The sequence below is a fragment of the Pithys albifrons genome, chromosome 2 (genome assembly GCF_047495875.1).
Source record: "Pithys albifrons albifrons isolate INPA30051 chromosome 2, PitAlb_v1, whole genome shotgun sequence".
In the NCBI taxonomy this organism is placed as follows: domain Eukaryota; kingdom Metazoa; phylum Chordata; class Aves; order Passeriformes; family Thamnophilidae; genus Pithys; species Pithys albifrons.
The window spans coordinates 99,030,216-99,053,920 of NC_092459.1; the positions used below are offsets into that span (position 1 = coordinate 99,030,216).

Sequence of the window (23,705 nt, forward strand, 5' to 3'; positions counted from 1 at the left end):
AATCTATTTCTGAAGGACTGAAGAGGACTGGTTTTCCCACCCTTTGCATCTTTCCCAGCTCCCTCACCCCACAGCTGTTTTTGGTGGGTCAGTTCGGATGCCAGCTTGGCAATGCTGGTTTGCCAGGGCACATCTGTACTTGAGCTGTGGTCCTGGCATGAGGACATCTGGAAACTCCCTGTCACAGGAATTGCAGTTCCCCAGCCAGCGTGTGACACAGGAAATGAGCTCATGGTGTCTCAGGTTCAGATAGGACAGGTTCTCAGCCTCGCAGGCTGTGGAGGCAGATGGCAGGGATAGCTGGCTCTCAAAACACTTGGAGGAGGGGAAATTTCCATTCTATAAACCTTTTCTGATTGATAGTCATCTTCTGACTACTATCCCGTGGTACAAGTACTTAGATTGCTTAAAATCTGCTTGTGAATAGGGCAACTTTAGTTGAGGAAGTGGGTATTTATAGACTATGCAGAAAATAAAGTGACCATAATGGAAAATCTCAAAAATAGGAGCTACATTGTATCAATCCTCAAAGTGAAGTGAAAGCATTAGTAAATGTACCAGGTAAACTTGTGCACTAATAAATTAGAATTCAGGATTCTTCTAGAAGCTGAAATATGTATACTTGAAATACCTGGTGGATGGGGGAAAGGACAGTGTTGGCTTGTTCTGGGAAGCGTCTGTATTTTGTACAGTGAAAGCTTTTCAGGGAAGACCTAGTGGTTAACAGCTGACATGGAAAGGCAAGAATCAGGGTATTGAGAGAAACCAAGCACCACATTTGATAGCACTGGAGTAAGAGCTGGAGAATTTGAAAAATGTCTAGCTGAGAGCCAAAATGGGGATCAACGGCCATAAAACATTAAAAAGCTGTTTGACTTGCTAAAGACCATTGCAATGATAGATAACTAGACATCTCCCATAAAGCCCGGTATCAAACACCAGGCACCACCTGTTACTCCTGAGAGCACTGAGAAAAAACAAAGATACAAAGAATTTTGGTAATGTGAAGGAGGAGGAAACTCTCCTTAAGTGACTGGCACAGGAAGCGAAGTCTGGTGAGGATTTAACTGAGTTTACAGTTTGTGAGACCGTGTAACCCATTTGCCACATTGGAAAACTTTAGCGTCTTAAGGGACTAGAGAGCCACTATAACATTTCATCTGGGATAAGACTTAACAGGTAGTGCTGGGATTGTTAACTGTTGCTTATTTCAAAAATGTACTACTTCTAGACTCCAGCTGGTTTCATGAAATTCAAACATGAAAAGACACTTGTGTTCCTTTGGACATCATGTTTGTCTCATAACCATGATGCTTTGTAGCTGACAGGTCTGCAAAGTCCATAAAACCTGTACTGGTTCAGCTGGCTGAGTGGTGCAATGCTGACTACAGCTGAAAAGTTTTAAATAACTTTTAAATGAAATTTGAGTTTTTTCCTACCTTAAATAAAAATTTAAAGTCTTTTAACAGCTTGCTTTTGGTTTTGTGCAAGTTACACATTGTGGTTGGTTTTTTTCTTACACAGTTAAAACAACCCTCAGCACTTGGCTGTTTGTCGTCTAGTTCTAAAGATCTATAAATTATCTGTACTAATATATTAGGTTATACTAAATTTCCACGACGTCATTCCCTCTTGGATTTGCACTTCTATCATTCCCAATTGCAGGCATTATGAATCCAGATGGGATTTGTTGAACCAATGTTTTTCTAAGTCTGGGGTTTAAAAAAAAAAAGAAGAAGAAAAAAATTCAATTGCAGCCAAAGGAACAGGTGAACTTAATCCAAGTCTAAAAAGAACATGCTAGTTGTGGAGCACCAAATCCTACATAGTTTTGGTGTGGTACAGCATTACTTTATTTCCTGAGGGGCTTGCAATGTAGTTGGCAGATGTCTGCTGAGTAAGGTGTGTTCCTTGTTAGCTGCACAAATAATGGGTGGGTTACTCCATAGAACTGTCACAAAGTAACGCTGCCTTTGCAGACCTTGGTGCTTTCCAGGTAGGACACTCTTCCAAGCTGTTGTTTTGAACTGTCTGGCTAAAGTGCTTTCTGAGCAGTTACGCTTGTCAAGCACACAGTACCTAAAGATAATTCTAGTTTTCTTCCCTTAGCAATCCAGCTGGCATAATTTCTAAATAGATGATCATGTTTAAAATACCATCTAGAGAAGTGGATACCTATGTAGTATGTATTAAACATGTAGGTTGTAGTTTAACACTTTTTCTAATTCTACTTGATCTTCTATTAATTAGGGCCACTTACATTAAAACCTGTGTTTTCTGCAACCTCATTATCCAGAATACCTATCCAACTGCTCTGATACTTTCAGATATAAATTCTTGTAAGTCTGAAACCCCCACTTTATTAGAATCATAGAATCAGTTGGGTTGGAAGAGACCTCTGAGATCATCAAGTCCAACTCTTATGCAGCAAAAGTGAACTCTGACAATGAAAGAATTCATAAGTCTCAAAGACTGCATTTTCAAAGGTTCTTATTTTTAGTTTATTTTCACTATGAACATGTTCCTTGATTTTCCATGCCCACTTCTTATTAAAATCTTACTGTGCTTTTAAGTTGTTGCATTTTAACAGTCTTGTTTGTTTATCTACTAAAGGAAAGATTCTCAGTAAACTGTTTCCTTGGGCCATTGTTATGTTCCTCAGGAAGTTCCCAGTCACCACAGTTGTGGCAGAGGAGACAAAATGCAACAGAGAGATAAAAATATAATATAAGAATATATTTTTATGTGACAGCTGCAGGTGAGGTTTTGCCGTCAGTGGATTTTGCAGTCACTTCTATAGAGTGTGACACAAGGGAAGTACCATTGTACAGAATTTTTAATACCCTTAAACATGAATGAAACAAAACTCAGATGACATGAGGCTTGTCAAATTACATAACTGTCTTGCATTTCTTTAAAAAAAAGAAAAGCTGCTGAACTAAATGAAAATGTACAGCCCAGCTCACAATCTAATGAATTGAGTCCCAGTTCATTTTAGCTGTAACTGAATAAAATACTTAATCAGATGGCTACCTTAGCATGCAAAGTAGTCTGTTTTACTTTAATGAACTTCAAGACAAGCAGGTGCTTCCATTCCCTTGCTCAGGGACTCCATGGAAGTGGACAGAACTAAATAGTTCCTAAGGGCTTAGGAATAAAGAAAGAAACAACTTGATCTGTTAAAATTTTTATAGCTTGGAATGGTTCATGAATAGCTTGTTCAAGAAGAGAACAAAGGCAGAATTATATGTTGTGGTACTGATAGTGCTATTTTCTTTGAATTTGCTAGTTCTAAGAAGTCTTTCTGAAGATACCCTTTAAAACAAAAGATATGTGAGTAGATATTATATCCATTGAAAATAAAGCATTTTATCTTTGATCATAATAGGTGAAAGCTCCTGGGCTCTCTGGAACAGAAGTTACTCATTCGCTTGTCAGTGTTCACAAGGGGAACAGACACACCGAGGGGCCCAATCCTGTGTGTGTCTGCTGGGGTTGCCCAGCTGCCACAGGCACAGCTCAGCTTGGCACACAGCTCTGCTTGGCACGTGTGTGCCTGGTGCAGGAATGCCTGCTCTCCTTCATGAAGTGATTTGAAACACCTACTGAACATGAGGTGTCGTTATCTCAATTGCTGCACACTGCAGGTGTTCTGGGCTTAAAGAGAAGGGATCGGGGGTCTGTCTTCTTGAAGGGCTAGATATTTGCGGTGTCTCCATGCTTTATTTTCAGTTATTCCAGGATGCAGAAACTTGAATCAGTGCACAGGAGTTTCAGGTGATGATATGGACGTGCGAAACTAATTTAGAAATAGAAATGTAACAGCATCCCTGTGCAGCCTATCTCTTATGTGAGTGAGTGTGAAAATAAGCAGCCAGAAATTCCTAAAATGCTGCCAGACACCTTGAGAGGATCCTTCTCTGCCCTGATGTCCAGCTCTCACTCTGTCCACTGAGGTTTGAAGTTGACTGCAGTGCGAGAGAAAACCAGACTCTTCAAACACAGTGGTATTCCACGTAACTAATATATGTCTCTTCAGACCAAAATTAAGTTTAGCCAGCCACTTGAATTTACTCTCTGTGCTCAGCAGAAAGTGCTTCATGGGCTCTATTTGCTGGGCTGGAGGAGTGGGTCCCTGGCAGGAATGTATGGAATTGGAGGCTGGAAAAAATATGCTTGTCAAGCAGCATATTCTCCTCTTCTGAGTGGTTATCTAAATGAAAGTGATTTCCCAGGGCATCTGGCTCTGCACATGATCTAGAACAAATAGCAGAGGATTAATTTTCGTTTCACAAGTGAAGGATTTAGCTCTGTCTAGGGGAGATGCTGCGCAGGGGGCTGCCCAGGGTAGCATTCCTGTCATCAAAGCACTTTCTGCTCGGAATTAGCATTCAGGCAATTAAATAGCTCAGCTGGCTGGGCAGGCTTAGCACTCAGAGCACTCAGCAAAGGTATCAGGGAAGAAAATGAGTTAGAAACTTCCTTGTTTATCTGCCTTAATCTTCTGTTGTGTCTTTCTGCAAAGTTCAGTGTCTGTAATGCAGACCTTACAATTTGGACTTGGAATGTTGATGAAATTTGGTATTAAAAGGTAACATTAAGTTAGCCAAAGCAGTTGTAATTAACTGATTCTGGTTTTTAAGCAAGTGTTGATTTATTTTTCTAAGTAGTACATAATTAGTATTGTTTCTTCCTTTTCTCTTCCTCCCTCCCCCAGCCCATCTACCTTGACTAACAAACTGTCTGAGTGTGATGTTTGACCTTTCATGTTACTATGCAAAATAATGATCTCCAACTTATTTTAGTATCTTACTAAAATAAGATTATAGTTAAGATGGGAGAAATTGGCTGCTGTGAGGACCTCATGCAGGTTCTGATCTTGAGCCATGGCCACTCTTCCAGTATTAATAGTTCTCATTTATTTGCATTTTGCTTGAAAAAAAATGAACCGTTAGAAGAAAATCTGTTAATATCCACTATTTACAGCACAGTACATTTCTTTGCTGCCTTCACAATACGTGTCACTTGGAAGCAAGAGCTTCTTAATCAGCATTAATTCCATCCTGGAATTATTTTTTTGTAAAGTTGGGAGAAGCATGTGGTTGCATTCTATCTTTTTAGTATTCATAACACTCCTGCTAAAGACGTAGTCTACTATTTAGAAATTCTGACATGTCTGCTGAAGTGGCTTGATTTATTTAAATAACATATTTCTAAAGAATGTCTTTAAAAACATGAATACACCCCATTTTCAATAGAAATTGGAGATGGGAAAGAAGATTATTGCAGCCTGCATATAAATTATTATTAAACAATCTCTGCTGTGTAGTCCTGTCTCCCGCAGGTTTTCAAAGCACACAGGCAAATTGCAGAGCAAGGTGTGGATGGTTACACAGTTCATACTAAAATCTCTTTTTATAAATAGTGGTTGTAACTTAGTCTTGTGCATAATTATCTTAGTCCTGTGCATCTCAACCATTCCTTGTTAGCTGAGACACAGACACTGTGAAATGTCTATTCATTTGACTTACAGTTTTGTTTAATTACTGAGAAATTTACGTAACTTCACTCTTACTGTTTTGTTGAACAAATTTAAGTCCTTCACAACACCTCTGGCAGTGTAGGTGTGACTCTGTTCTATTTCCCTGTGTTGTGAAAGATGAAGATGAGAACAGAGCTTTACTCACTTTGTCCTGAAGTTATTTCTGAGCATCTGAGAACATTGCAGCTCTGTAAACTTGGCTTTATTTGTTTCTTCAGGAACATCACAGATCCATGGAGGACTCCAGCATGGCTGTGAGCAACGTCAGTGACTCTGTGGTTCTGAGCAATGGCAGCATCTTGTCAAGTGCCACTGGCCCAGGTATTGTTGCAGCTCATGACGGAGATGTCACGGTCCAACAACTCCCATCCAAGGAAACACCAAGAACAAAACCAAGTCCAAATGGCTGCCTGCAACTTAATGGTACAATCAAACCATCCTTTCTGCCTTTAGACAACCAAAGAACTCAGCAGATGTTGTCGCAATGCTGCCACCCTTGTCCATACCATCATTCTTTAAGTAGCCATAATAGCAAGCAAGAATGTAATTCAGTGGCTGGCTGCTCAGCACCATCTCCCGTGACTTCGTGCTGCATGCAGCCACATACTGAGTACTCAGCATCTATTTGCCAAAAACACACCCCTGTCTATCAGCCTGCCTGTTGTCTTCAGCCCTCCCCATCCTTCTGCCTTCACCATCAGTGGCCTGACCATTTTCAGCATCAGCCTGTGCAGCAGCACATAGCCAGGATAAGGTAAGCAGATTGCATTATTTGTTAGTTGTCAGGATGAATAACCTTTTCCATAACTATTTAATTTTCTTACAAAAATAGGAGATCTAAAAAGAAAATAAATCAAATTTCTTCCCTGGTGTTTTTTACAGGTTAGTCTTTGATGCATTACCAACTTGGGGTTTTTTTCCCCAGAAGAATCCAAGCTGGGAGCTTAGTGTTGCTGGGCTGTATGAATGTTCATGAAGTGAATTATTTCTTTCTGGAGGAAAAAAGGCTGTTTTTTATTTTTTGGGGGGATTGTTTGGAAGCTTGTTAGCTGTTTTACAAGGCACAGTCTACACCTATATTGTGTGAAACACACCAATACAGAGATAGCTAAGAATGCACCAAAAGAACTGGTATGTCTGCATAATCTAATCAAAACACAAATTTCCCTAAAAAGGTGCATTTAAAAACACTTTCAGCAATTCTTTTCATAAGTGTACTGGATGTTTTTTCTTTGTCAGGTCAGCTGGTTCAGTGGGTTGCCCCCATGCCTTTTCAGTGTATGTTGCCTGCTTAACTTTGAAGTTGTGCTTGGATTGAGAAAATTTGGATTGCTCCAGGTTTTACTCCTTTCTGTTCTCCATTTCATATGAACTTGCCTCTTTATATTTGTTAGCTTTGGAGTTCCAGTGACAGTAGTCCCAGCTACAAAGAGCAACAAACAAAAGAAAAATCTCCAGCCTGGGCAAAATCAGTCAATCCAAGAGGCATTTCTGAAAACCCAATTCCCTGTTGAAGTAAGACATTTTGAAGCTTTTAACCAAGGTTAATTTTTTTGAGCTGCAATTGGACCAAAATGGGTAATTTTTCCCTGGAGTTCTAAAAATTAACCTTCTCCCTGTTCTTCAACATCTGCATCTTTGTTTGAGAACTTTAAGCCACAAGTATTTATTTCTCAGTCATTTATAATAATTTTCCCTTGATGAAATATATGAACTAATTTTAAACTCCTGAAAATATTAGACTGGGAAAAATATATAATGTGGAAAAAGTCAAAGTGAATAAAGCTTATTTCCTTAAGGTGAAAGCAGAGGAAAATAAGGATGATAATGTGGAGTGCTTTCTTCTGCCAGTAATTCCACTTAAAAATGGAAAAAAAATCTTAGTTGTCAGAACTGCTCACAATCAGGGGTGTTTTTTCCACCCAAATGTCAAGTAAAGATGAAAACTTTTGTATAATTTTGCATGCAAAGGTATGCAGGATGCTGAACCATTACAGAATCAGTCAGTCATACTTTTCAAACTGTCAGAGTGGATGCACTGGTTTCACTGTTGTTCTCTCTGTGCAGCAGGATTGTTATACTTTGTCTGTATTCCACAGTCTTGAGGAAGGGAACAAATGAGATCCATAATCTGGGGTTTTGTTCTCAGTCTACAAATAAGAACAGTGAAGATTTCTTATGGATATAGTAATACAGTGTTTTCTGTAGCACTTCACAAATACAAAGGCTGTTTGAACTGCTCTGATTGGGCTCTTGAGCGAAGATGCTTTTTTCCCTTCTTGCACTGTTTTGCCATAGTATACATTTCTACAAAAATGTACATGAATTATGAAAGATTATTTATGATAAATGGTTTGTCTTACCACAGTTTTACAGTCAAAAAAAAGATGCAATCTGACCTTTAAAGCACCTATACTTATTTAATCAGCTATATATGTTAACATACTCTGCATATCCCTATCAATGATTGCTGTTTCATTTCTGGAATTGCTTCTAGTACAGGCAACAGAGTTTTCGCAGTGAGAAGATACTGCAATATGCCTCATAGGTCAGCACATCAGATGAGTCCATCTTCTAAAAGGAACGTAGCTTCTCGCGGCTGTTACCTGCTCTTTTAGCTCTAAACAGGGGATAAATAGGACTCAGGTCCCATGCCATGGTGGGGAAGCTGGACTGCTCCATGCATTTTAACTCCTTAAACTGGCTGCATTAATGAACAGTGCATATATCTGACTCTCACTTGTGTTATTAGCCTGGAACTAAAGATTTCTTTTTTCCCTTCATGGTCCACAAGGTGTGTCTAAGTACAACAGTCTCTCATTGCACTGTGAAGTATATGCCATGGAGAGGCTTTTTTCAATGAAGACATGTTGGTAGATGGCAAAAACAGGGAGCAACTGGATACAGTACTGGAGGTGGATGGATATATGCTCAGGAAGAAGCAAAATGTCCCACTGGCCATTACTTTGTAGTGCTAAAAATAATAGGTGATAAATGTGTATTCACTTTTTACATGCTCAGGTAACTCTGTACACAGAATAGTAACATTTCGGTGTGTGACACTTTTATGTGGTCCTTGTTCCACACTCTATTACCATTTGAGCATATAATCTGCACAACAGCTTATTCTCCTCATATTTTTATTACAAGGCTCTCTGGCAATCATCCAGCTTTGTAACATGTGCATGTTTTAACAGGGCTGTTTAAAATACACGTTCTCATACAATACATTAATTAAATTCAGTGTGTAGTCAAACTAGATTTAATTTTTGTCCTTTGTAATTTTAAAAAATGCATTCAATTATTGTTATCATTTTAGCAAGGAGGGGAAAGATATGATTAGATAGAGGGGCATGAACACTCTTTGCAAACTGTATCTCTGATGCTTACAGCTCTGGGCAGGTAACCAATTGTTTCAGCATGACAGGTTTTGTCAGGTTTTGAAGCCCAAGGCTTAACATTTGTCAGTGACCTAATATTAAAGGAATGTGGCTCTTATGTATCATTGCAGATCAGAGTGTATAAAGACAGATTGAAATAATGCCACACTTGTCCTATCCTCTTAATTTTGTAGTGGGTTCAGCTTTGAAGTTGAAGATCAATTACACAGAAACATCATCTATACACCATAACTTGAAAGTCTGGCCAACTGGTAATTTTTTTAGATTGGTGAAAAAGTCTTTTATCATAAAATAAAATATTTTTAGTTGTTTGCAACACAATTGTAGCAAAAAATTCTATTGTAAAATGTGTAAGTACAATGGGTCAAATGTTGGTTGTAATGATTCTGATGAATTTTAGGTATTTTTCTGAGGTTAGAAAACCTGGAGTAAAGTTTTTTTGTGTTATTTTGTAGTAGTTCATGCAAACATGTTCATACCTCTCTTTTTAGTGGGCATATCATCTTGACCACACAAGTGCTCTCTGGGGAATTCTTACCATCTCTCCATATCAGAATGCAGGTGTCCAGGGATTTTGTTTGCTTTCTGACAACATTTCTAAGCTTACCTGTTTGAAGCATGGTATAATTACAGCTTTTCAGTATTGTTGAAAGACTTTTTTACTACCCTGCCCCTCTGGAGACTCATGTTGAAGTAACCCTTTCTGCAGGAATGCACTTGTGCATCTCCAGAAACCTACAGAGTTTAGAGACACTGGAAGGTGGGGAGTTATTGGCCCTCCTTTGCTGCTCCTGCTTCTGTAGTCATCAGCAGCCTTCAAGGTGGAGCAAAAATGAGGAAAAACAACCAAGTAAGGCTGTCAATCTGAAGAAGTGGATAAAGCATGAAAACTGATTCATGACCACTGGAAACACCAAGTTAGGAGTCACTAGGGAAGTGTAAAACTGTGCAGCCTAGCAGCATGTTTAGTGGGATGAAAGGAGGATAAAATAAATAATGAAGAATTGCATACTTTAGGAGAACTAAACATTACAATTAAAAAAAAATAAACTCAGAAAACTCTTACAAAGTCTTTCCTGGTGTTGTTCAAAATCTATTCTATGTAAATAGGAGTGAATGAGGAAGAATCGGCAGAGATCTTTCAGTAAGTCACCTCAGGATTGTGAAAGTCATGGCATAACAGTGATCTTCCATCTGGCACCAAACTGGATTGCTTCTCTCAGACTTGCATGGGAAGTTTTTAATAGGAAAATGCCAGTTAAAAACTAGCTTTATCCTTGTTGATATTCTTTTGGAAATTTAGGAAGTTTAGGTGTGTGGACTCAGAGACCAAAGGTAGGGGAGAAGAGTTTAGGGAGCTGTGAAAGAACTTGTGATGTTGCTCATAAGGCAAATGCTCCAGACTGCCTGTGTGTGTGGTGCCTGCACTTTTGCAGCATCAAACCAGTAAATTCATACAAGTACTCTTTGCTCAGAGTAGACCTGCTTTATATCACCTGCTGTTATTTACATTTCAAGACTATACTGTTAATGCTTTTGACTAAAGCAGATAAGTAAAGAAAACTGTTCTGAAAAACATCTGACTTACCTGTGGTAAAAAAAGACAGGATAAGAGGACATACAGGATCATCTCTCCATGATCATGGTGTCTTCTCTAGCTATGAAAATAAAATCTGTTTAAAGCCTCACGGAATTATTAGTTTGGCTAAAATTTAAGACTTTGGAATATCTGTAAATTGTTCCTCATCCCCCACCAACCTATTTTGGAGGGTTTAGCTCCCAAGGCTTAGTTAGTTTAAATTGCTTAAGTTTTAAAATTGTTTACATTGTTAAGTTTTCGCTTGCTAGACCAATTTACAGTCTAAAGAAGGCAAAACGCAGCATCAGGAAACTGGTAAAGCATTCATACCTCCAGACTTATTGTACATCTTTCTTTCAGTTGGATTTAAACCTTCTTCTGAACTGTTTTGGCATTGCAGATTTATGTGGCGGTTCTGGGAGTCTGGGCTCTGCTGTGTCTCAGAGTCCTGTGCCACACACTGTCTGAACAGCACTGCAGATATGCTTGCATACTTACACTTTATTTAGTAGTTTAAAAAGAAGATCTATAAAAATGAAAAAGCTCTGAAGTGAGGATAGAACACACAGCTGCCTGTTACCAATTTTATGTTTTCCTTCTAGGTACTTCACATAAAGATTAGGACCAAAAAAAAAAAATCTTGTTTTTTCAAAAAGATAATGTTTGCCAAATACCAGTCTTAATAACAAGACTTTGTTATGAAACAGTTCCCTGCTTGATTCCAGGAAAAGGATAATTGTTATCTAGTACATTCTGCATGACTTGCAGAGCCGATTATACGTATACATGTGTATGAAATATTTTCAAATAATTTCATTTCACCAACATTAACTGTTCACAAAAACTCCTACATGGATTTCTTTAAACAACTTATCCTATCTTAATATTTTACATTTTGAAAGGTGTTAGATTCTGCTTTATTTGATGCATTAAAATATATTTTTGTTTTCAATTTTTGTCTGAGATGTGTACTAATGTCATTTTTACAAAATATATATGCATATACTGTGTTAAAAAGTTAATCAAAGAAACTTTCTGCCTTCCTCTAGGAAGATTAAAGATAGTTACCTTTTAAAAAACCCTTTAGGTCAGGTTTTTGAAGATCGTATTTCTGAAACATTTCATCAAGCTTTAGCAAGTAAGCATAAGCTGTTACAATTGTTTCATTCAGTGTTTAGGATGCTGCAAATCTCTTGGTTTATGCTGTAGATCAAGAGTTTGTACTGGTAATTTGTATATAAACAAAACTAATTCTGTCCCTATTCTCATTTAAGCCATTTAATTCTATGCCAAAATCGGAGTTTTCATGCTGAAGACACTGGAGGCATATGGGAGCCACAAAATAGGTGCTCCCTTTTGTGTCACAGCATTATCAGCCTGATGGTATACTTGGGGATTTTGATATACTGGAGGAAAAGGAAAGGGAATGTGAAGCCATCTGAGTCCAAAAGTGGGATTCTTCATTGTGCACGTGATGAAAGAGCTCTCCCTGAGACCAAATGAAGTGGTTCTTTCATGAAAATAATTTTTCATGTCAGTCTAATTTGAGTTGTGCTTTGTCATTTTCACACTTTCTTATTTTAGTCTTGCCTTATCCCTGAGTGTTGTACCATAAGGGTTTTATTCTGATTTTATTAATCATTTACTCTTCCCATTGTAATTACTGTGCATTGTTGTCTGTGCAAACAACGTGCTGCACTTTCTAAAGCTGAAAGTAAAGGGCTGACACACTGACACCAGAATACAAATAAAAATACCATTTATTAGTCAGTGGCTGACCAAATTAAAATAACATGCCTAGAAAAATAGTGAAGTGCACTTAAAAAAACAACCCTCATTCACTGGGCTCTCTGAGGGATTTTTGGAGGTTTTAATTGTACTAATTAAGCATTAGTATTTGTCTAGACTTCAGATTGCTTTGAATCAAGCATTTTTGCCATAGGAAGAAGATATTTAGAAGGTTTCCGCTCTCTGTGAGTGCAGCTGAGTACCAGCCTGACCATTACTTGCCCTGCAGGGTCTGCTGCTCACAGACTCCAGGTTCCATGTGTGCTTGAAGATGAATTTCCCGTGCCCTGTATCCCTCACCTTTCCTTGAACAGCAGAAGACCTCGCACATAACTAGCAATCTGCTGGCCTTTGAACTCCAGTCTTCAGAAGACACAAAGCTGAAAATGTGGCGGAAACCATAAAAAAACATGGGTCCTTTCTTTTGTACTAAATTGACTGGAAAACCAACATCAGCTGTGTTCACTCTTGAAAAGGACTAATCGGTGTGGGGTTTGAGATTGCTTTTAAAATTGAGCATTTGCATACTTTTGTTTGGAAAAAAAATGCAAATGGCAGAACAACTAAAATGATGACAGTTTTTTGGAATGTTGTGACCATGTGTGGTTGTTCTCATGTACTTTTAATTCAATAGGAGGTTGTGGTAATGTTCAAAGCGAATAAAGACAACACTAGACAACAAAGAGCAAAAGTCTAAACTGCATGTGGGCCAGTGGCCTGGTTTTCAGCACTCTTAAAGAGTTTGGTTTAGAAAGATTTGGATATTTCTATTTAAAAGTTTTCAGTCTTCCTTGTTATGGGGGAAAGGGCAGAGTGAGAAACATTGACTTTGGAAAGCTCTTTGTGAGTTGCCGTAATTGTCTCTGTTTCTAACTCCTACCCAAATCACTTGTCTTTCCTCTCTGGTATGTCAGTGTTGTCTTCATCTCCTACTAAATAATAGTAATTGATGGGAATCCTTTTGGTTAGTCAGTGGTGCTTGAACAGCAAAAACAAAAACACAAACAATGCAAGAGGAAAATACAGTTGGTGCCTGAGCAATCTGCCATTAATTTTGCTACACTAAAATTGCTGTGAGACTTCTGTGCACAGGGTATCTGCTGAGTAAAGGAATCTCTTAAAGCCTGGACTATCAAAGCAAAACAGAAATGAGTTAGTACCACTAACAGATCAGTGCAGGTAAGGGTAGTAATAGGTAGAAATCCTGATATATTTCAGAGAGCCTGGCCCCTCTATTTTTGCAAATTAGGATGTTTGGGGTTTTTTTCTAATAAAATCATAAATAGATGAATGTACTGGACAAGAAGAGCTTACATTCATCACTTCTCCCATATTTTCTGTCATGTTAATGGGATACCTTTCCACAAAATCCTTGCATTACATTTCCAGTTTGCAGGATGTTTAGTTTGTTCTGTCAAATGGATGAACCTTTGCAAACTTTTTGTCTGTTTAATCTTACAGTGCTTTTTTGGGGTCTTAGGTGCAATACTGAAAGCCTTAAATGTTCAGTAAACATTCCCTTTATTTCTTGCTTCTTCCTGAGCATATGAAACAAATTTGAAGTCAGGAGATACAGATGACGGTGTCGCATTATGTGTGTACAAGTCATGATCAGTGCCAGTGTCAGCTGGAGAGCCTTCTTTGGGTAATTGCATACTAAATCCTTTAAAATCCTTTAATTGTGTTGAATATACGCTTGTTTTATATCACTTAAAAGCTATGACAGTCTAAGTGACTCAATAAACAGATGTTGGAACAGCAGTTCAACACCAAAATATTTGATTAGAGTGAAATACTTTACTAAGTTTAGAACAAAGGTACTTAAATAACAGTATTTTCATGTGCTGCAAGAGATAAAATATGCAGAAAGATAAAAACTATTGTTTGTCCTCATAGTATGATGAATAATTTGGAGAATTTTTAAGTGCTTTTAGTCTATGTTCAAACATGTTCTCTGGTCAAAAGAGGTTTTCTGAGACCAAAAATGAACCCCGTGGTGACTTACATTCACAAATTCTTACATCTGCACAGGAAGGAAGACTGAAGCATGTGCCAGTTGAGGCATGATTTATGGCAGTCTGAAGTCTCCCTACTCCAGAGTTGAACTTACATATGCTTAATGTCAGTCATTAAAGCCTATAAGAACATGCATTTCACCCTTTGTGGAGAGATACAATGACAAAAATAGGCACTGCTGTACATCTCTCTCATTCTTCTTGATGTCATGGGATGGAATTTTTCTTCTGTGTATGTTGTGATTTCTTGGGTCATGTTAATTTCCTGTCTGTCAGAGAAATACAAGATGTGACTATGACCTTGCATTGCTCCATTCAACTGGGAAGTGTAATAAAAACAGCTTTGAAATAAAGTGTTTCCAAGGAAGGAACTTTTTGCCAGTAAAAATGCTGAAAACTACTCTAGTCATCATTTAAATCCCAGAGCATATCTATTAATTTCACTGTAATTACCAAGAAAAGAAAAAAGACTAATGGTTTTAGAGTTGTGAAGGATCTTGAAATAATATTAGTCTGCTCCAAATTATCTGTTGGCTTATTTTCAAATAATGATTCATGGTGGTATTTTACTAAGCTTTTCTTATTGTCTTAAATAGTTCACAACTTTTGTTTAACTTGCCAGGCAGTCCTATATGTGGTCCTGCCCTTAGTGCTTCAGAAGTTAAAGAAGTATCTATCTATCTATATATATATATATAAAAGCCTGGAAGAAGTATATACTTAAATGGGGTGTAAACTATGTCATTTAAAAATGAGACAATGCATCTTAAGTGTGTTTGATGACAATTTTCTTATTGGCAGTTTTGGAGCCATGTTTAAAAGTGGCTACACTCATTGGGGAAAAGTTTAGGGAAAGAAGAGAAGGGAAAGAGGAGAAAAGTTTTTGTAAGGTCTGTATGACTTGGCTTCTTGATATGCTGGCAGATTTTCCTACAGAGAAGATGATTTAATTCCTGTTCAAGGCAAGTGAATCAAGTAAATACTATTAAGGAAAAGAGCCAGCTTTCCTAGTAGTTGATAATATGTAGTCAGTTGTTGAAGGTGAAAGAGGGAATACATTGTCAGTATTGCAAAAATTAGTTTCTAAGGATTCTTAAACTGAAGAAAGTAAATCCTGGGCTTCTGCATCTATACCCTCCATATGGAGCAGTGAGAAAAAGGAGAGGGGAAGACAAAGACCCCCCCAGCCTTGGAGATAATTATAGGAGCATTTGCATTTCCAGTCACCTGTATGTTATAAATTTATAGAAGTTTTAATTCCAGCATTTAATGAATCATACAGGAATAGAATAGAACAGAATAGAATAGATTGTTTCAGTTGGAAGGGACCTACAACCACCATCTAACCCAGCTGTCCAACTCATTCAGGGCTGACCAAGTTAAACCATGTTATTAAGGCCATTGTCCAAATGCCTCTCAAACATTGACAGCTTTGGGACATCAACCACCTCTCTGGGAAGTCTGTTCTGATGTTTGTCCACCTTCTTGGTAAAGAATTGTCCAGTCTAAACCTCCCCTGGCTCATCTTTGAAGCATTTTCACTCATCCTATCACTGGATCCCAGGGAGAAGGGATTCTCAAGAAGCTGTGGAGAGCAGTGGAAGTCACTACTCAGTCTCCTTTTGTCCTAACTAGACAAGCCCAAAGTCCTCAACCACTCTTCATAGGACATTCTTTCCAGCCCTGTTGCTTAAACTTGCAAATGAAAACACAAATGTGTGCAATGTCAATGTGATTGCATTGACCTTTTCCCATCTCTGGTGACTTGATGGAAACATATTTTCCTGTTATAATGTGGCATGAGACAGTAGTTTGTGAATGGGACATATCAAAACTGCCTGTTACTTTCTCAGAGTGGGTTAATGCAGTTTAATACTGATTTCATAGCAGAAAGGAAATGAATGAGATGTTGGCTTAGTTAAGTACATAAGGTCTGCCCCACTCTAGGATTTTACCAGATGTGCATGGTGTAGGTGAGAAAGCATACACTTTTACGCTTAAATTTAAATCAGAAGTAGAGCAAGAATCACTCAGAAAATTATTTTATTATTGTTAAACACCTTCCTTACAACTGCTTTCCTTGTAGAAATGCCATATTATTTGCTCATACTTGCTGTGAACATAGAGCAGATGCTTAGCTGGAACTGAAGAGGTAGGCAAGAACACAAGAAAAGGATAAACTTCATAAAGCTTGGTATCTCAACTGTAAAAATGTGAATTGACATCTGTAAGAGAGTTGCCAAATAGCATATTGATTTTTTACCTCTGCAAAGTCTCATTATGCTTAATTTTATGCAAAATAATAGATTTAGCAGAAATAATTCATATGTACAACATTGACCAAAGCTGCAACATTGACATTTCACGCATTTTAGTGGGGTGAAATAGCAGTTAGTTTCAGATCATTTCACCCTGATAATCTAGAGATAAAAAAATAAAATTCTGTTGGATTATTCCTTGATATTTTATGTGGGGGAAAAACCCATTCATTTCTCCTGCTTTCAGTAAAACCTTAAAAAAGCAACTTATCAAAAACCTAAATTTTCTGTCATCTTTGCAACATCCTCCTGCCATGGGTTATCCTGTTCTTCCTTTTGAGAGCTGAACAAGTAAAGCTAAGTGCAGGCAAATGCAATGAACACTGGATATTTAAAAAACATCTAGGTAGAATTCATGATTATAATCAAGGAAAACTACACATCAGAGCAAAAAAATTAAATGGGAGGCTTGCAAAAACTCTTTTGGCAACTTAATTCCTTGGATTTGTTGTCTGAGTGACTGTAGTGATTGTTAAAATGATAAAGCACAGAGGTGTTATATCTGATATAGCAACAAAAGCTAGACTGATATTTAAGAGCAATTCAGATTGTTCCATGGCTCAATGACATTCTGAAAACATGAGGATTTTCTTCCTCTGCAGGGATTTAGTTTGTATTGTATGTTCTAATGGAGAATGTACAATAAGATGCATATCTCATTCTATCCTGCAGGGATTTAGCTTATCCAGGAGTGTAATAATGACAAAACCCTACATTTTATCGCTTCTGTTAACCAGATCTACCAACAAAGGGAATAGTTTCCCTCTAGCAAAATAAAGCATTGGGGTTAAACACCTCATAATCCTTGGACAGGAGAGTCTTTATATTTCTTTTGGGGTTGGTTTTTTCAGTAAATACAGCTATTTATTGCAACTCAGGATTTTTTTACTGAAGCGAATCTTTAAGTGAGAAACAAGACTGCAAAATTAGTTTATGTAATATTGGCTTTTTAACAGGTTTTTTTGTATCAGTGTGTTGATGCTTTTTAACTGACTCATTAGGAACAGAAAAAGTTACTATCAGTGTAATCAGCAATGATCCTATTCAAGATCATATGACTATCTCTTTCAACCTGTTAGATTATTGATAGCTGCTAACACTTTTTTTTAATGATGGTTGCTCCACAACAGCTGGAAAACTCTCTTCGAAGTATGTTTCAAAATGCTGCCTGTTGTAGTTTTCTATTCCATGGGTACCTGCTGCAGAGTTTCTTGCACCCACTAAGGAAGCAGCAAGCATTGATTCCTTGTGGTGTGAGGCAAAGGGGTTCCTTAAATTGATGTCTGTTTCACAACTGAGGTTTGTGAAGAAAGTCTGCAAAAGAATGTCTTGGAATGTATAGATACTTTTATTGTCCTCTGATGTGTTCAGGCTTGTATTTCCCTGAAATGCATTAGTTTATTGAAGCACGCTACAAATGCAGTAAATCATCCATAATGTTAAATTCATTTGTAACAGTCCCATGATGAGGAACATGTTCCTGAAACATTGCCCTGTGCCATGTGATGTCCAGGTGACATGAAGGTTATAGAACTAGATTTAATAATACATAGGATTTTCACTGTATTTTCCATTGTATTTTCCACAATTTTCCATTTGGATTCTTGCAATTAAGGCCAATCTACCCTCTCTGATATACCCATACCAATCTATTAACTTCCATGAGAAAACTCATTGAATTGGCTTCATTAAGAAGCTGAAACCATGATCTGTGGCATGGTGTGTTCCCCTCCTGGAAGCTCAAGCTTTAGGCATTGTCTTTCTTAAATGGAAAAAGATGTAAAGCAATGGTATTTTTTGCATGTGTGAACTGCCCCTGTTCAATTTGGTATGCACACAAAGGTACAAATGTTTTCTATTACCTCACTGTTCAAAATATTGGTAGAAACACTGAGGCTAAGTGCTCATTTAGTCTGGAAAGGGGAATATTAGAGCTGCAGTGATCCAGTCCAAACCAGTGGCCTCATCCATCCTCCTGAAACTCTGTTACTTCCTACAGCAAACTTGATTATATTACAGCAACCCTTTTTAAATGTACAACTCCTCCTTTTTACCATGTTGCACAGAAGGATGCTGGTCAACCAAAATACATTTCATATTGAGAAACATCTGTGTGTTTTAACCAATCTATTTATCTTTTCTTTATGTATTTCTTGATTGTATGATACTCAAACAAGACTTGCTATTAGGAAAGAAGAGGATGAAGCAAACCATCTGTTGGACAGGGTCTGACACTCGCAGTAAATGGTGGTAGAACAGAGCCTGGTCCTTTCTCCCCCTTTCCCTTTGCCCCCCTTGGTGCACAGGGTGTATTAGGTTTTAATCAGTGACTGCAGTTTTTGTAATAATGTGGTTGTGCTGGTCTGGTCACGGACAACTATGATTGTCACTTTCTGCTATCAGGCTTGTGAGAACTAAGTTCAGAGGTAATTTAATACGCAGATCAACTTGGCTTTTGTCCCAGCAAAATAGTGGAATTCACCATTTCTTTCTCATGAAAAACGATGAGGATTTATTTAGTCTGCACTTTTTTTTTTGGAGGTTAGTGGTGTTACTTAAACTGGCTCAATGGAAGTGTAATACTTCAAAAATTAGATACAGCAGCCTTAATTAAATGGGAAAGATTTGGTTTTGCCATGCATTTTTGTTCTTTAGAGCATAACTAAAGAATTTTTGGAGCATAGTTTTCAGGGATAACTTTTCTTATCTACCAATATAATAGAGTCATCACAACAGCTGCAAGGGATTGGTTACACTGCTGGAATTCACCCTGGTGTACACAGGTTTTTTCAATGCATGCTTTTCGAAACAAAACAGTTTGATAGCAGGTGTGACCTTTAACCCTCCCTAACTTTGAAGAACTTAATCATCATCATTTGTTCAGCACTGAATATATTTTGCAGGTGGAGAAAACAGAGGGAAATGTAGTTTGGTTTTGATGGGAAAGGGGGAGGATGAGGAGTGCTTGTGTTGGTATTTTTACCCCTTTTGTGTAAACCAAATTAGGCAAAGTTAATTATTGAAAGTTCTGTCTGAAATGCATTTTACGTTTGGTTTAGAAAATCTGTTTTGCCATATAGTTACAGAAATGTAATTGAAAGACAGCATAAAGCATGAAAAGAGAGATTTAAAACATGTGTATCTGCTAAGAATTTGCATGTGGAAAGGGCTGGGAGAGCAGCGTAGAGTGAATATAGGAGAAGATATATTGAGAAGGTGCCAGCATCATCCCTGGAGTGTTATCAAGTATGTGTTGGCCCTTTCCAATAAATGTTTGTCTTGCCAGCTTTGCGGTGACCTCAGATGAGGTTCTGTACCTTGCTGTCTGAGCAAACCCTTGAGTTAGGGGGGAATGCACAGTGATGTGCTCATGGCTCTCTGGATGAACCAGCTAGGCTGTTACAGAGTCGTGGGAGTCACGGTGACGATTGTACAGGGTGGTGTGTGATGATAACGAGGAACAGTGCTGCAGTACCCATGCAGAAGAAAACATTGTCTCTGTGGGAGTTAATTCTCAGCTAGAGCACCTGCTTGGTTTTTTCAGCTGTGTAGATTAACTTTGCTGCAAAAGCGAGTACTAAAATTGACGAAGTCCAAGGATACAGGAGGCAATCTTATCTGCCAGTATAAACTGAAATTGTCACTGAGATTTTTATGCAAGTCAGCATAATTACAAAGGTGGTACTAGTTGTTGTCCTTGGGTGGCTGTTGCTTGTGCCAAATTGTGGTCTGGTATTGTTGCTCATGGGAGGGCCCATTATGACACAGATAAAAATGGGACTCACTGTGACAAGTGACTGAGTGTATATGGAAATTCAGATCTTTACAAATAAAAGCTAGAAATTCATGCTTGAATGACCATATCAACAGTTAATATGTCTGTTCATTTTTCTCTCTCATCTGTGAACCCAAGGGTCTGTGCTGCAATTACAAAAATCTGTTATACCCAACTCTGTAGCTTTGCCTCCTTCTCCACAGAGACACATTCAGTTTGTGCTCTACATTGGTGCTGAATCACTGCATGAAAGAACATGTCTGTTTAAGCATTTCTCTTCATACAGAGTCCTGCTACTGCTAACTTCAGATTCAAGTTTAGTGAGTTCTGACTCCAGTACCTAGTTTCTTATAGTCCAGTCTAGCCTTAGTTGAGAAAAATTGGTTATTTGGTTGAGGCTGTAGATTGGATACTGAGCATTCCCTTGAGCCTGCCACAACTTCTTTTCAGGCTCAGGCAACTTACTGTTGCAAAGTCGTTTCAGAATTCAGTTTGTGTTTCTCTACATTTTGGCTGCTGCTGAGTCTGTTGTTCTTGTAGTAGTACCAGAAATTTTTGGCATCAGTTGAAAAATTGAGTATGTTTTCAGTACGTCTGAAAGTCAGGTTTGTGCATCTTGGACTCTCAGTCTGAAGGCTGGTGGCACTTTTCTGCAGCTTCCACCTGGCTGCAAGAAGCAAATGTTACTACAGTGGAGTACCTGTGGGCATGTCCCAGTTAACAGCTCTACTGCTGCACTGAGTTGGAGCATTTACAAGCAACAGTGAATTATAGCTGATAGAAGTTTACTTCTGTAAAATTCTTATTTCATACAAGAGTTGTCAGCTACATTTTCATCACACTTTTGCTATCCTCTTAGTTAGCAGTGAATCTATATCTGAAGGGACTTGTTGCTGCATTAAGAGCTGGTTTGCTTTGGATTGAACTTTTTGTTTGGTGTAACAGCTTTGTGTTTCAGAGGTTCAGATTTATATGGATTATTTCCCCTTTACCTTACAGTTGCTCAGAGTTAAAGATAGGGACAGTCTGAGCAGTCCTCACACCTGGTGTGGGCATGGGTGTAGCTACCTTGAGATGATTGTACCTGAGTGGTTTGGTTTCCCTGAACAAGAATTTAAACCAAGTTTGTTGAATCTTGTGCTTTGAAGGACAGGAAATTTCTTTTCTACTTACTGAATTAAGTTTTTCTGAAAATCTGTGAGGAGTCTGAAGTTTGAAATGTTTATCTGGAGGTGTGAAAGCATACAAATTATGCTTTTGGCAACTTCAGTGTAAAATTAGTAAGTGATCCGTTTTATGCAAGTAGCTCTTTCTTAATTCAGTGGTTTCTGTACTTTTTTAAGAAGTAGTATTAAATATGTCCTTGATGGCAAGACAAGTCCATAACTTAACTGAAGGCATAGTGTGGTTACATTTGTGGAGTGATTGTGTGTTGCAGTCAGAGACAGGAAGTTCTTGAAGGGACTTGCAGATTCTTCATGGAAGTTGCTTTTTTGAAAGTGGAATGTATGTGAAACTTACTGATCCAGTAGCTAACAAAATGAAGTGCTCACTGACCAGTGATAACTAAGAATAATTTTAAGTTGGATTTGCCATCTCCTCAACAAAGTAGTATTAGATTTTTAAGAATAATTGCATTAAAATTATTTTAGAGGGGTAGTCTTCATCATTCTATTTCCAGTATTATGGTAAAACAGAATTAATGTCCAAAATAATTTGTCATAATGGTATTACAAAGGTCAATTAAGAAGGTTTGTGAATTGCAAAGACAGAGCATGGTGTTGTGGTTCTCTGTTGCCATCATGTGCAAACGTGGTCATGATTTTCAATGGTACAGAGTTTTTATCATGTTAGTTTATTTGGTCTCTTGTTGAAAACTGGAAAGGCGTCTAGAATAGTAATCCCAAAAATCAGCTGCATAAAATTCCACTTTTGAAAACCCAGCTGTCTGTAGCAGTAATTATTCTATGAATTACTTGTTTGCAAAGACTCGATTGAATATGATTGTGGGTCTTTCAAAATAATTCATATTCCAAAATATCTTATTTTTATATTTTATTTGCTTGTCCATGTATAGGAAGAATTAAATAAATTGGTACATGTGTGCATATTTTGTGTATTTTCAATTACTTTCTCTTTTCCTCCTTCTAGGCCAGCCAGACCATTCAAGTTACCAAAAAGGTAAGATCCAGGGCTGTCACACGTGAGGTTTGTGGAATCATAAAGGCAGTAGATGAGGTGATGGTAAAGTTTTTATTCCCTGGATAATGCAAGAATAAGGAATATATTTGAATAAAATAGTAAGCAATCCGATTAAAACAGATTTTTAAAGAAAAAAAGTATTTCTTTGTGCAGTGGGTAGTGAATTTCTGAAAACTACCATGCGAGACTGTGGAGGCGAATGACAGCATCACCAAGGTCAAACCACATTCAGAAGAATTGATCTACAATGGGTCCCTTAGTGAACACTGGCAGAAGGAGCCAGGGACAAGTTCTTTAACATTGCTAATAACACACCTGTGAATTCTGGGGGAGCAGGAAGGGGCAAATTCAGGGTTCTCTATTTATGGAGAGACAAGCAGTCTCTTCATTTATACTACGCCAGAATTTAAAAGCCTGTGCAGATTTCAATGCTTTTTGTTTTCATCTATTTTTTGGCATTTTTATTCCTATCTCTGCCATTCTCTTTGTGTTTATGTACACTGTCTGCACAAGCAGGAAAACTCTGTGCCTCGGCGCTTTTTTGATTGAGAACTATTCCGATAAGTGGCTTGGCTGTGTCATTAATAATGTTAAATCAACCTGACAGAGAAGTTTGGAAAATTTCATCATAATAGTTTTTTTCTACCTGAAAGCTGAAGTCCCAAGAGCACTAGGTTTGGGTTCTGTCTGCTCTGAAGAACAGCAGGGTCGTATCTAAAACTGTCCATGCATCAGTAATGGCATCAAGAAACTATCTCAAGTGAAAATACATTAAAAACTCAATCCATCTTTAGGATTTGCTTTCAGTAGAGAACCGGGTTGTTTGTTAAGTATCTGTTTTGAGTTACATAAATTTTTGTGTTGCTATGAATTCAGTCACACAAATATCTGTTGGTCATAGTGACCATTTGACAACACAGAAGTATATATTGTATGTTTCTGTGTCTATATGAGAGTTGGTAGTGGTTTAACCTGAGTATGTCTTCATATAGGTGGTGATTTGAAAACTTTAACATTAGCCTTGTGTTATGCTGTAGCTTAAAATGGGAAGGAAAACTAAACAATATTTTTGTACCTTCTCCCTC

General features: G+C 37.9%; 1 protein-coding gene across 4 annotated transcripts in view; it reads left to right on the forward strand.

Annotated features, from left to right (window-relative positions):
* Positions 1-23,705, forward strand: part of DISP1 (dispatched RND transporter family member 1) — a 94,031-nt gene that overhangs the window by 53,475 nt on the left and 16,851 nt on the right. For all 4 annotated transcript variants that reach the window (XM_071579283.1, XM_071579304.1, XM_071579276.1 and 1 more), the window contains exons 2-3: positions 5,761-6,296; positions 22,570-22,599. In XM_071579283.1, the coding sequence (XP_071435384.1) occupies positions 5,776-6,296; positions 22,570-22,599 (551 nt within the window). In that variant the 5' untranslated portion in view covers positions 5,761-5,775. The remainder of the gene's footprint in view (positions 1-5,760; positions 6,297-22,569; positions 22,600-23,705) is intronic.